This window comes from Puccinia triticina, chromosome 18A (genome assembly GCF_026914185.1).
Source record: "Puccinia triticina chromosome 18A, complete sequence".
Lineage (NCBI taxonomy): Eukaryota > Fungi > Basidiomycota > Pucciniomycetes > Pucciniales > Pucciniaceae > Puccinia > Puccinia triticina.
Genome location: NC_070575.1, coordinates 350728 through 364785, shown reverse-complemented (window position 1 = coordinate 364785; position 14058 = coordinate 350728). Strand labels below are relative to the sequence as shown.

At 45.3% G+C, this 14058-nt stretch overlaps 5 protein-coding genes across 5 annotated transcripts; 4 read left to right on the top strand and 1 right to left on the bottom strand.

Annotated features, from left to right (window-relative positions):
* Positions 1-2401: 2401 nt before the first annotated feature.
* On the top strand, positions 2402-3937 carry PtA15_18A53 (uncharacterized protein; the record flags this gene model as incomplete). Its single annotated transcript, XM_053165008.1, has 5 exons — positions 2402-2482; positions 2638-3123; positions 3222-3448; positions 3535-3607; positions 3695-3937. 5 exons carry the CDS (start codon positions 2402-2404, stop codon positions 3935-3937), a joined length of 1110 nt encoding a protein of 369 aa, XP_053028552.1.
* An 821-nt stretch (positions 3938-4758) lies between these two features.
* On the bottom strand, positions 4759-5981 carry PtA15_18A52 (uncharacterized protein; the record flags this gene model as incomplete). Its single annotated transcript, XM_053165007.1, has 7 exons — positions 4759-4806; positions 4945-5063; positions 5147-5258; positions 5355-5520; positions 5607-5653; positions 5740-5910; positions 5979-5981. 7 exons carry the CDS (start codon positions 5979-5981, stop codon positions 4759-4761), a joined length of 666 nt encoding a protein of 221 aa, XP_053028551.1.
* A 247-nt stretch (positions 5982-6228) lies between these two features.
* On the top strand, positions 6229-6716 carry PtA15_18A51 (uncharacterized protein; the record flags this gene model as incomplete). The annotated part of the gene is made up of 4 exons (XM_053165006.1): positions 6229-6231; positions 6305-6390; positions 6467-6590; positions 6669-6716. The coding sequence occupies 4 exons, from the start codon at positions 6229-6231 to the stop codon at positions 6714-6716; spliced, it is 261 nt and encodes an 86-aa protein (XP_053028550.1).
* A 2436-nt stretch (positions 6717-9152) lies between these two features.
* On the top strand, positions 9153-10258 carry PtA15_18A50 (uncharacterized protein; the record flags this gene model as incomplete). Its single annotated transcript, XM_053165005.1, has 4 exons — positions 9153-9570; positions 9663-9803; positions 9888-10004; positions 10086-10258. The coding sequence occupies 4 exons, from the start codon at positions 9153-9155 to the stop codon at positions 10256-10258; spliced, it is 849 nt and encodes a 282-aa protein (XP_053028549.1).
* Positions 10259-11898: 1640 nt separating this feature from the next.
* Positions 11899-13003, top strand: PtA15_18A49 (uncharacterized protein; the record flags this gene model as incomplete). Its single annotated transcript, XM_053165003.1, has 4 exons — positions 11899-12316; positions 12409-12549; positions 12646-12762; positions 12837-13003. The coding sequence occupies 4 exons, from the start codon at positions 11899-11901 to the stop codon at positions 13001-13003; spliced, it is 843 nt and encodes a 280-aa protein (XP_053028548.1).
* Positions 13004-14058: the final 1055 nt, after the last annotated feature.

Below are 14058 nucleotides of genomic sequence, written 5' to 3'. Positions count from 1 at the left end.
GGGAGGTGTCAGCCTGTAGGTAACTAACCGTGTCTGAGAGGGTTGTTACTAGCAAGATGATGGTGTAAAGTGCCAAGGATGGGCCAATGGGTTTGTGGTAAGACCTGTAAAAGGTTTCACTCTATCAGTAATCTTGACTGAGAGGCTTGCTCAATTAAGGTGCATCCAGATCAACACAGGGTGTTAATAGGCATCCAAGGAATAACTCAACTTGGGTTTGTGGTTTTACCTACAGAAAGGTAAGGGTAATCAAGAGTTGATGTTATTCCTGAATTGAAAGATGGTTGAGAATGAAAGCACTGTTTAACTATAGTATGGGTTAAACTTTTCTGTAATAATATTCTGAGGGATAAACAGTCCTGGGGGGTGTGTTTATATAGAGGAAAAAGAGCAGGAGGGGATTTGAGGCGACCAGGGGGAACTGGAAGCGCTCAAAGGAAGCAGATCCTCAAGAGGATCAACATTGGAAATGATCAGGGCAGTGTAATGATCAGTACTGATCCTAGATCAGTAGCTGTGTAAACTGGCTGATCAGTGATTCCATTCAGTGCTCTTTTGAATTAGATTACATCATGTATCATTTATGTATTTATATCATAATCAATATGTTATGCAAGTAGGGAATGAGGTGTAACAGGGGATAAATGAGTGATACCTGTCTTGGGGGTATTTCACGTGTACAGTAATGTTACAGTATATTGTAATCTTACTGTTTGCACATGACTTAACTCTTATAACAGCATTACATTATGGTAACTGTATGGTTATATGTAAAGTAATGCATAACAAGAGTACATTCTTAAGCTTGTATCTAAAGATATACATATGTAATAAAGGTGTAAAAGGAATGTACTATATATAATGTGAACAATTGCAGGTACTTGGTACGTGCAAGGTACTGTGACATGTACTCTGTGGCTGACAGGAGGGGCCATTGGATTAAGCGCCAATTGCCCAGAAAAGGTGCTGTTTTTTTAGATACAATACGTATTGTATCTTTTTTCAATACAATACATGGTATTGAATTCTGATGTATCAGAAAAACAATACTATATGTAGTATTGGCCAATACTGGTCCTGTATCATATTGTTTGACTGTTGAGCTGAGCATTGGCTGGGCCAAGATTGATCCAAACCTGAAAATCAGGTGAGCCAAATAGTCCTAAGCTGAGTCTAAGCTGAGCCATGACTGGACTAAATCTGAGAATCAGCTGGGCCAGGAATGGTTCAAAGCTGATCATGAGCTGGAAATCAAAGCTGAGCATGAGATGGGAACAAAAGCTGAGCATGAGCTGGGAGCCAAAGCTGAGTATCAGCTGACCAGAAATGAGGATTAGTGGTGCCCAGCCAAAACTGAGGATCTCCTGTGTCTGAAAGGTAAGTAGATGGGGGGGGGGGGAGATATGGGTAGATGGTGGGTAGCCCGCTGGAGCTGGCATGATGTCACTTGTCATCAAGTGACTATTTCTTTTTCCTGGTGAATTACTGAAAGCTGCATGGGCAGACAAATTAAGCAGTGAAATAATTGTAGAGACTGTAAAATGAAGATGTGTCTGGTGAGATTCAAACTCATGACCTCACCTATGCTGAGACACACTGGAGTGCTGAATTTACTCGCTAGCTTGCTAAAGATGCCTGTGGCTGCCAGGGTAGTTGGTTCTCACTGGTCTAGGTTCAACTGCACCCTTGCTCCAAACTGTGGTGATACATTATGTTAGCAGGTTTAAACTCAAGAAAAATCTACTTCTTTGGCAATGTGAACCCCCTATTCAATTTTAAAATGTGCTTTTATTAGTTTTTTTTTCTTCCACAATGTCTTTTATTTATCCCTGCATCCATGTTAAATTGCAGCCCAAGGGTTTCCTTTTCACCCCAAATTCACATCAAACAGGCAAAATCATACTATATAATATGTCTACAATTAGGGCTCTTGAATTATATGGGCCAAAATGCACTTTTGCTATGGGGAAAACTTGAGTTTTGTGCTTGAAACCTCATTTTCAATACAACTTACATGAGCAGTTTCACAAATGGAATCTTCACCCCCTCCATGAAATGTTTGATTTTCAGCTATTTTTTGCAACTTTTTTTAGCCCGCTTAGTACATTTTTCTCTGACCTGAATCAATCTTGCTACCCACTCTGAGCAACTACATGAGTACATTAGTTCAAAAAAAATTGCTACCAAATTGCAATTATTCATGAGCATCATTTTGGAAAAAACAGTTGTATGCTAGATAATGCTACCGGTTACATGAATCCATGCTTGCCGGGGTCCTCGATATGCAAGATGACCCGGATTACCCGACCATGCCCCGACTCACCGAGCCGGGAAATGCTAGGAAATGCTCCACTTTGTTGGCGGAGGGCAGCAAAAGAGTTGAAGACGATACCAAACGGAGATGGCTGCCAGTGGAACACTCAAGAAAGCCCTGAGAATTGGACTGATCCCTGGGGATGGAATCGGAAAACTGGTGATACCGGTAAGTTCCAGATATACGCAAAGCATCCAAGAGAAATTTAGCTTGGCCAAGTGCTCACCCAAGTCGATTACAACTGATGATTCATTTTTGTCCAAAATCACATTCCCGTTCATCAATGTCGGCTTCCTGGAATTTCCGCCTACTTTTCCACTCAGGCCGCCAAGAGAGTACTTCAGGCAACACCAGGTGTACCCAAGTTATCGTTCATCGATCTCGAGGCAGGCTTTGAACACTTCCTCAAGACTGGTGTCTCATTGCCCAAGAAAACCGTCGACCGGCTACGAGGCGAGTGTGATTCGGCCTTGTTCGGTGCCGTCTCATCGCCCTCACACAAGGTCGAAGGATACTCATCGCCTATTGTCAAATTGCGCAAGGAACTTGATCTCTACGCTAATATCCGGCCGATCCATTCGATCGATAAGAAACTCGAGATCACCGTCGTACGGGAGAATACCGAGTGTCTGTACGTCAAACAGGAATCGATCTCTTCTGATGACCCTCATTCGCCTGGCAAAGTCGCAAGGGCTATCAGAATTATCTCTCAACGAGCCAGCGAACGGATCGGTAAGATGGCCGCCGAGGTCGCCCTCAAAGGAATGGCAGTCAGATCTCAAATGGCAGAGTCCGAAAGGATTTGGAAGGTTAATTTATTTAGTCCTCGAGACCCAGCGCTCCGATTCGATATTTGAATTTTTCTTTTGACGAGAGATCATTAATTTTCTTGAAATCCAACAAAAAGGACAAGCCACTGGTGACCATTGTCCACAAATCGAACGTCCTGTCAGTTTCAGATGGACTGTTTCGAGAATCAGTCCGGTCCGTCTTCGAGGCCCCAGCGCACGATCCGAGATATGACCAGATCAAGGTGGACGAAGGGATCGTTGATAGTTTGATTTACAACCTCTACCGGACTCCCCAACGATTCAACGTGCTTGTTTGTCCCAACTTGTACGGGGATATTGTCTCGTCAGTCTCTTGCCATCTCGCTTCACGTATAAAACCACAAGAGATACTGAAGAATCCTTCCCTTGGTGGATTGGGAACCTGGACAGTGATGCCGGAGCAGCTCTTGTTGGATCCTTAGGGCTCGTCCCATCCGTCAACGCCGGAGACAATTTCATAATGGTGGGTGTGCTCCCAGCCAATATTTTGCAATCTGCTCATTTCCAAGCTGACCACTTGCCTCGTCGACTGTCTTTGTTATATACTAAGGGTGAGCCCGTACACGGCTCGGCGCCCGACATTCTCGACCGACAACCACCGATCGCCAATCCAATTGCCGCCATCCGCTCGGCCGCACTCATGCTCGAGTACCTCGGCTTCACCCAGCCCGCTGCAACGATATATAACGCCGTCAACCACGTCCTCCAACAGGCCAACACTCTTACTCCCGACCTCGGTGGGAAAAGCTCAACGGACGAGGTCACCGAAGCTATCATCAAGCAAGTCCAGTGATCCTTTGAGCATTAAATCTATCTCCACTTGTCCAAATCTTGCAACTCTCAGGTACATTCTACCATCGTTTTTTGTCCAAGCTTGGAAAGCATTTGATTTGTCGACCAAAATACTTGACTCTTGTTGGTTGGCCTCATCGATCAGAGAAGGCTCATTTCCCAGATCCATGATTTGCGCCCATCAATTTTAGGACCACCATATACCCACTTTTTCTTGACTACGATGAAAGAGGCAGCTGCTTTTTTCTGGCAGTCCTTAAGTATGAGGGGGCGTCCATTTTACCATGCTTGTGGCAGGTGAGAAGCATCAACGGCGTGAGAAGGCACAGGTGTGTTTGGACATGAAAACAAACACACTTGAACCGATGAAGCGTGTAGATGTTGTGAATTTGGCCACACGATGAGGATGCTAAGAAATTAAATGGCAAAAAAAGAATGGTAATACCAAAGGACGATTACAACGCCTCGGCCGATGTGGAAAAGCCCACCCCAGGTCCGAAAAGCATGAGGCACCAGTCCACGACTTGACTCCCACTGACTTCAGAGATTTGATCCTCTATGGATGAGATAAAAGATGTGAGCCTGTGGATGAGATATAGATGTGCAAGGGAGCGACAGTTAGATGAGGAGGTGAATGATTTAGAAATCTTAGTAACAATAAAGACAGTTCGTACAGGCTTGATCAATAGAGTTGATAGGAATGTGTGTTGGTAGAATTGGGAGAATACAGTGCATGCGTGAGACTCGTCCTTTGGTATAACAAGTGATATCAATGACTGGGCTCTACGTGCCGTGGGAGTAGATGACGGGCCAGGGGGTTTGCTAGGTGGCTTTTAACGTGGTCTTGACAGGTTCCTCGGGCTGGTTCAACTGAAATGGGGATCGCGGACCAAAGTTCATGTTAGCTCCGAGATCGTGTGGGTGAGACTGTTTCTCGTTGTTCATGTCAATTAGGCGACCAATAAAACAGCCAATCAATAAACGGAGAGGAATAAGGGAGAAAATGACCTCAGTGTCCGGCAAGTCCGGCAGATGTGTAGTGTCTGATTCCTTCAGATAACTTGGGATTCCATCATTTGTCTCAGGGTTTTCTAGTTCTCCAAGATCGTCTCCCAGTGCTTCCAGTTCTGTTATTATTTTTTTATATGGAGAGAAAAAGGCGACTTTTGTTAAACAAAAATCGAGGATGCTTTTTTTCCAAAATATTTACCTGCTTGCAGCTCGTCTTCATCTATCTGATCTGGTACTCCGTAAGATCTTCCCAAACTTTCTTGCACTTCGTTCGCCTGTTCTATTAGATCCTCCATATCATAGCTAATTGACTGCAGAAAGAAAAAAAAAGGGGGGGGGGGGGCACGCGCAGGATGATTAGAAAACGAAGGATGGGGATGCTGGTTTAAGACAGGATGAGGACTGACTTCGATCTTATCGATATCGATCTTGCTGTACTGTTTAGACATCTCCTTGTTGGCCTGTTTCATGGCATCGACCGTGGCCATCGTGTTACGGAGGTTCTCAGTGGTCATGATCGCTTGTTCCATGTTGAATGTCTGCTGCTGAAGTTGTGATAGCTGACTCTCGTATCTGATCACATAATTCAGGTTATTATTTTGGCATGACACAAGTAGTCAGACTTTTATTTTCCTTAAAAATATGACAACTCGACCTACAGTTTCTTCTGTTTCAAGACCCTCATCGCTCTCTGCTGCATGGCAGCCTGTTCAAATCAAATGGGCGAAGGCAATATATATGATTTCGGTGAGCCTGGCTGTGGGCTTGCGTAAGGGCAAAGTTTCGACAGACCTTTCCAGGCCCTTCTTTAAGTTTCTTCATACTGTCTTTGTACCGAATCAGCTCAGCATCGAGTTTCCTGATCTTGACCTCGATGGTGTCGATCCGAGATTCGGTGGATTGGATGGCATCGTTAAGTGTCGGCTTGGGTGTTTTCGAACTCGAAGATCCAAACAGTCGGTTCTAAACAAGAAGAAAGATGTCAAGGTTAGTCGTCAAGCTCATGAAGTCAGCGCACTTTCGATGCTTACCATTGTCGTTCGATCAGATTTCGTTCTTTGTATGAATTCCTCCCGCTTCCTATGGTTTGAGATTTGACTGGATGGTTTTGGGGTCGTCGGTGGTGGGACATGACTGGATGGGCACTTCGGGGGTGTGTGTATACCCCCGGGTGGGCACCTCGTGCAAGGTTCCTGAGACGGGGCCCCGGGGCCATCGTTGAATTCAACGGGATCGTCTCTCTGAAGCTGTTGGCCGCCATCCTCATCTTCCTTGCCGCAGATGGTCAGTTTGTTTGACATTGTGCCTTCACGCTGCTTTTTCAACTAACGCAGGTCGTGATGCCCTCTCTTCGTAGTCCGAATTGCGCTACACCGCGAATACGCAGCTCGAGCAGCTCCACGCGCGATACGTGGGGACTGGACATGCGGACATTACCAAACAGTTGAGTGTTCTTCTCCTTCCTCGGAAAACCCGAATGTTTTGCTGATTTAAAAAAACCCGATTACTTTCCTCACAGTGAATGGCTAACTCATCAACACCGAGACACTTGTGCGTCCGTCATCGGTCATCCAGCGCTGCTGGCCTACTTGGCGATCGCCGAAGGAGAAAGTATGGGCAGAACAAAGTTCGAGCTCTGTGAGGTAAGTGGCATGGCTGTAGATTCTCATCAAGAGCCATGATAATTCCGGCCCCGCTGAAATATATCTTGTTCCATTCAGCGAATGCTCCAGCCTTGTGGTCTACCTCCTCCCAAAGATGATGATTAAAACAAGCGACCTCACCCCTAGTCGCCGGAATTTATAACCCACTGATAACAGTCGGCTTAACAGTCGGCTCATCCATCCCAAAACAAATCATGTTGCACACGACCTCGGCTATGAGCTGAAGTATGCTACGCACTAGCCGCCAACATCTACGAAGCGCCTTTTGCTTCAAGATTTCTTCCTGAAAATGGCACTTTTTTGTAATATAATCGGGCATATTGCCGGGCTAAACATTTGAGATTCAGTTGGGATACGGACTAAGACATCTCCGAACGAAGCTCAGCCAGAGGTTGTAGAAGCCGTTCTCATTAGGAGGAGTGATCCAAGTGCGAGCTTTCGACATAAACTGTGAGGGAGATGGGGTTAATATTTGCTAAACTCATGTACGGCTAACAAATGTTTTTGGCTCCATGTTTTTGAATGCAGAAGCTCAGGACAAAGCCTTTAAGTCACGAGATGGGCTACAGGGGTGGAAAATAAGTTCCCAAGAATGATTATGAAATAAAAAAAAGTAAAAAGAAAAAAAAGAAAAAAGTGGAAATTTTCTAATTTCTTGCAAATTTCTCAGAATGTTCATTACTGGTCAAACCAAGGAGTGAAAATTGGAGAGCAAAGTGTGGCATGCAAAAAGACTGATAAAAAATTAAATTTTTTGAACCAATTTTCAATGATTTATTGGGTGGATGGGTTATCCACCAGTTTCAAATTGAACTCAGGGACTGTCACCCAAATCACCACTAATTTGACTCAATTTATTTGATCCAATAAAAATCATTGAAAATGGTTTCAAAAATTTTCATTTTTTATCATTCTTGTTGTATGTCACACTTTGCTCTCCAATTTTCCCTCCTTGGTTTGAACAGTAATGAACATGCTGAGAAATTTGCAAGAAATTAGAAAATTTCCACATTTTCATTTTTTTATTTCATAATCATTGGAGGACTTCCCGTGCAATCTGGGACTCTTGCAGATGTCAATATAGACCCAAAAAGTCTAGATTTTTGCAGGGAAATCTAGCTTTTTGAGGTCCAGATCAATTCTGGGAGACCCGCAGATTCCGACGGGAAGTCCTCCATTCTTGGGAACTTATTTTCCACCCCTTGAGCCAATCTCGAGAAAGACTGTGTCCTGAGCTTCTGCATTCAAAAATGTGGAGCCAAAAACATTTGTTAGCCCACTGTACCTCATCTGAACTTGAATAAAATGCACAAATGCCATGATTGGATAAGCTCCCCCAAGTCCTGTTTGCCACGCTCTGTCCTGATCACTGATCAGCAGGGGCGCGATGACATATGGATGTTGCTTCGATCATCGGGGGGGGGGGGGGGGCAACCTGGGGCAACAACAACCTGAGTTGAAATTGAGTGCGATGTCAAACAACGAACAATTTGGTCATGTATTGGAGGTCTTCCCGTCGCAATCTGGGAGCAATCTGAGAGCCTCCCAGAGTCTCAAAGCCTAAATTTCCCTGCGAAATTGGGCTCAGATCTGGGTCTGGAAGGGGTTCCCAGATTGACGGGAAGTCCTCCATTTATGTAGTAGACTCCCACCTTGCCAAGCCTTGGAACTGGAGGTGTTCACGATGGACAATCACAAAGAATAAAAGAACATCTGTTTAGGTGTTTACCCTTTTTTTTCAAAATGAAGAAGCTGATGGTCAGGACCCACTGTTCCTTTCAAGCTTGCCTCTAAATAACCAAGTCCCTCTATTGCAGGGGGGGGGGCATAATTTTCAAATGTTGTTGAGAAGGGCCTTACCAAGTTTCCTAAATTTCTATCATGAACTCCCCTATTCTAATCTGCTTTCTCACCTTCTACGAGACGTGTGTTTGGGACTTCCGTGACTGATGGACATTTGACATATTCTCCCGGATCCCTGCGACCGAGAGAACCAATAAACTTGTAAGCCAAGTGCCGACGATATGCCTCCACCACCGAGACATCCCTCAGGCTCTGGGAGGGACTTGGTTACGTTTGGGGAACCAACTAGTTAGAGCCAATTGGGACCCAGTCCGATGATCGAATTAGCCAGGAAAATGCTGGGCTTGCACTGCAGTCATCGGCAAGTTGGGCCAAAGCTACTCGTAAAATTAAATATTGAGTCTGGGACCGAGAGTCAACCCGAAAGAGCTCGTCATCCTCCGACAATACGTATTACGAGTCCTGTGAGCATGTACGTACCTTTCAACCTGGATGATGACATCGGTGGAGTTTCCTGTGAAATGATTTGCCCAATGGGTCCTTCCAGCTGTACATATTGAAGAGCGACTGGGTCCACCAGTGCCTGCCATAGGAACGGAAAGAGGCGTGAAGATCAAAACAGCTAGCCGACGCTTGGGCAGCCGCCTTTCCCTGTTTTCGCTTATTATCAATCTGCTCCCTCTGCATCCGTGTCCGTATGAATAGCTCAGCCTCTGCATATCTAATCAGCTCGTAGACATGGCCTACCCACACCCTCCGCCAGCAAGCTCTAACGGATCTCTTTCGATGGTACCCCCCCATCTCAGATACCACGAACCAGCCGAACTCACTGAGCGACAAAAGAACTTGGTCAAGCACTTGCAGGCCTCAAAAGGGAAGACCAGCCTGATTGCACCGGCATACTTCGCACTCTCATGCTTTGGGAAGCTCATTTTTGGCTTCGGGGCCTCCCTTGCCGTCAAAGGTGCTGTGGGCAAGAACGACACAACAGTGGCCGTCGGATCGGCTCTCTGCGGCGCTGGCTTTGTCTGCATCGTCATCGTCGCCTTTGGATTCGGTGCTGCTTGCTCTAGGATCGACAAAAAACGTGGGATCTTATTCAAATGTTGCTCTGTCTCATCGGCTATTTTCATCGCCGCAGGCTATGCCCTCAATCGTCAGTATTTCTTAGGAATCAGTTTCTTTTGCTCAAGCCGAATACTTGATTTCTGACTCGTTGATTTCGCCCAACACCTCATATTTTGGTAGAGTATTACGTCTCCGAGCATCGTTCATTGCTCGATATCCGATGCAGCTTTATTCCTCTGTTTTTCGGAGGCGCCTTGCTGGTTGTTTCCACCTCCAACTTCACCGCATACACTGAGCTGGTCAAAGGAGTCACTCCATTCGGTTCGTGCAACCGATGTCAGCAGCCTGTGTAGCATTTCAGTAGTGGGCAACTCACGCGTTTTATTCTTTTCCGTGGGATCATAGTGCCTATCGCACGGAGGCCCCTGACAGCCATATGCATGCTTGCTCCAGGATTTGGGACGGTCTTCGGTGGTTGGATCACGGGTGAGAAGGGGGAATGGCCCGTGGCGTTCAACGCAGGTGCGTTCCTGGCTTAGATCTCAAGGCGTATACCTGCGATGGCTCATCGCAGATTTATTCCGTCTCCTCTCACTTACGTAGTTGTCCTTACACTCGCCATGGCCTGTCTGTATGGCGGAACGGCTCTCTTTTGGTCAGATCATCTACGGAAGGAAGCCGAATGGGCGGAGGCATGCATGATCATCGGGGAGTACAAGGGCAAAGAAGCTTACTTTGGCGACTCCTTAAAACCTCCTTCTGATGACACCGTTTGAACTGCACAATTATGTCGATTCTTATTTGAACACGCTCATTTGTCTCGACCAAATCCTACTACTTCCAGCATACATAACTTATCGAAAAAAGTGAACGCGGTTTAATCCTGATACATCTTTAAGAGTTATGATGTTGGACGTATCATACCACAGCTCTCTCGATACCCGGATCTCAACTTGTGGCTACGCAGAATTGTCGGATGTCTGTTGCTGTAGTTATTCCCTTCGTTCTTGTCTCTCATTGTTTATACGTAATCATTCCTCCTTTGTGGATTGTGCCATATTTCCATTTGATCAAACCAGCACTTGCCCTCAAGTTCAGTCTCAGACTCCAGCGTTTATAGTTGCTCAGCTTATCTGCAAAATTCCCCACGCCTATCCTTCATAACCATGACCGCGCGAGCAAAGAGTTTTATAAACATTTTGCGGATCTGGAGGATATGGGAAGAGTCAGGACTGGTCTAACCCCTGAGTGTCTACGGCTCCCATGGCCCTATAGTTTTGCCAAATAGGTCCCCAATGGTCGCCCCTGCAAAGTTGGACAGCCCGACATGTTGACCAAACTGGGCACATTCCAGTTGGTTACTGCTGGGTGGACGGCGGTCGGGCATCAACAGCCACGATTGGTGAGGGGTCCACATTCTGGGTCCATTTGGCAAGCATGCGTGCCGTACTCATGATCGGCATCCACTGCTGGGTTAAAATAAAAATGCGGGCACGGCATATTCGCTGAACTCAGGGGGTCAAACTGTGCCGGCCGTGTGCATCATGGCCTGTCCGTGATGCCGGGGCACTAGGGCGGGCGGAGGAGGACGGGAGCAGCAGACGCTGTGCACTTGCAACTTGTTCTTCCTTATACATGTGTAAATATATATTCTATTCATGGTGAGCTCCGTGCCGAGCTCCCCAGATCCTCAAGGATCGGTACGACTTATAGTTTGGAGCTGTTTGAATGCTCGACTTCGTTAGTCGAGTAAAGGAACTCCGAGTCAATTGAGCCCCAATAGTCGCAGAGCATGACTGTCCATCAAACGGACCAACAAATCAAGTTTCTCACCAGAGAGGGATCCCATGTCTTCCCGGAGACACCATCCTTCTTCGAAAGAGCAATATATCTGGTTTTCCCTTATAAACTCGCCTTCTGGGGCCAGTCCTGAGCTCAACCATCATTCCTTGCCCTCCTAAAGCTTGCATTCCTCAGTCCTACCCAGTCGCTCGAGGATCGTTTGCACTACCCTGGAAATCTAAATCTGGTTATTTAGATACCACACCATCCTTTCTGCGTTCCGCGCGACTCCCTCCGATCTCATTTAAAACAGTCTACATAAACACGTTCTTGATCCTTTGCGCGCAGATAACAAGCTCTTGACACAAGCCTTGAGGAGCTTGGTTTCTCTTATTCCACCACACTCCAGCTTTTTTGGCCATTTTTCCGGAAGCTCAAAAATAAAAATCTGGTCGAGACGGCCTTTTCGGAAGGTAGCTATTTAAGTCATATTAAGATACACATGTAAGCTGCCACTTGATGAAAGCACCCGCCATCAATCCATCGACATACGCATTAAGAGAGATCCAACGTTGACATTTGAACTTGTCTTAGTAATCCTTGTCGGTCTAATCTTCTAGCCCCCTCGATCAACATGAATTCCCCCAAAGACCAGCCCACCTACTTCGGAGCACCCGGACCGGCACGCCCCCTCTCTATGCTACCACCGAAGCCGGCTCAGCTCACCCAACGGCAGAATAACTTGGTGGTCCACCTCAAATCCACCGAGGATAAAACAAGCTGGGTGGCCCCGGCGTACTTTTTATTTTCATGTTTTGGAAAACTTATCTTTGGCTTCGGGGCTTCCATGGCCGTCAAGGGAGTATGTACCAATGATACTGTTGCGATAGGGGTCGGGGGTGGATTATGTGCTTTTGGATTCATCTGCATCTTGATCGTCGCCTTTGGATTTGGTGCGGCTTGCCATCGAATAGACAAGTCCCGAGGCATCCTTTTCAAGTGTATTTCTATCCTTGCTGCTATCTTGATAGCAACCGGATACGCGGTCAATCGTCAGTTTTTTTTAACATATTCTACACCAACGTGCATTTAGTTCGATGATAGCCCGTTAATCAGATTCGCTCTTTTGCTACCATCCTCCAAGAGTATTATGTTTCTACTCACCACGAGTTATTGGATATCCGCCTTAGCTTCTTCCCCCTTTTCTTGGGAGCAGCCCTATTGGTGATATCCATCGCAAATTTCTTCGCATACACTGAGCTGGTCAGAGGACGCGCCCCAGGTTGTGAGTACCCCAATACACTCACAAACCTCTGTTGCGTAAGATTAGGGATGGATGCGTTTTGATTTTGACGTTATGAACATCTCATGGTTAATTCAGTACCTCGTGAACGTAGGCCTCTAATCGCGATGTGCTTTTTTGGGCCGGGAGTGGGAACGGTATTTGGCGGATGGATAACTGGAGAGAAGGGAGAATGGCCTGTAGCTTTCAATGCAGGTAAGCATTGATTCCTCAATTTATTAAAAAAATGAAAGTTATCTTGTTGCTGACCGATGCGTTCGGCTGTCCAGCGGTATTAACGCTTGCAATGGCTTGCTTATACTTCGGCATTTGCCTTTTTTGGGCCGATCATTTGCTTCGAGAAGCCGAGTGGGCAGAAAAGAGTGTGATGCTCGAAGCTTATCGACTTAGTACCAACGAAATGACAACTCGACTCGAAGAGAAGGAACAAGCGTGAAGATCACAAATCGATCACATTTCAACCGAGCCAGCCCTTCATTCTCCACAACTTCATCTTCATACTTCCATCCCCCCTCACGTTCCGATCGTCAATCCTCTTCTCTTTGTTCAGATCTGTCCAAATGAATATCCCCTGGCCGGGATTGGTAAAATAACTGTTTGTCATGCGTATACATCTTACAAGAAATATCCAGCACCAACTGCTACATCTAGGTGACATCAAGTCAATCGTTCTGTTATCTCGTTATGATTTTTTATCTACCAGTTGTCACAACTACTATCCATATCCATTGTATGAAACTGTATGTATGTAATGCACAATTGCTAAAAAAACCCCTTTGCAAAAAACCTTCATCCTTTGGCGTGTCTGATATTGTCCTATAATACGAGTGCAACTCTTAGCAGCTCTTAGTCCATCAGGATATGTATGCATTAACTTTAAATCTTTGAATATGTGAGCATGCGTGAAGAATTTTCCACAATAATGGTGTTCAAAGTTGAAATCATGGATTTTTCAAATCATAAAATCATAACACTTTTGAGTGATACTTTTGTATGTACATGTTTATAAAATTTAATTATGGTGTTCAAAGTTGGTTTGCATAATTTTATGCATGCATAAATCATGAAATCATAAAAATATTTTGGCAAGGAAATTTTGTATTACATAATCAGACAGTCATATGCCCTGCAGAAAAGATTTTATGATGTTATGATTTATGCATGCATAAATTTATGCAAACCAACTTTGAACACCATAAATGATTTTATGGTGTTATGATTTTATGCAAGTCAACTTTGAACACCCCTAATGAGTTGAAAATATAAGCAGTTTAAAATCGGTGAGAGATCACACAAAACGCAAAAGACACTTATTTTGCCCATGGTTTGGACTAGCGCCTTGGCTGGGGCTTCAAAACATTGACAGGCCATCACTAAAGGGAGTTGTTTTTAATGTTACATGACATGCATTCAAAGTATACCAGGAAAAAACAATGATCACTTGTCTGCAAGTGACATAGCAAAGTACAAAGGGGCCTTTGTAATTTTTCA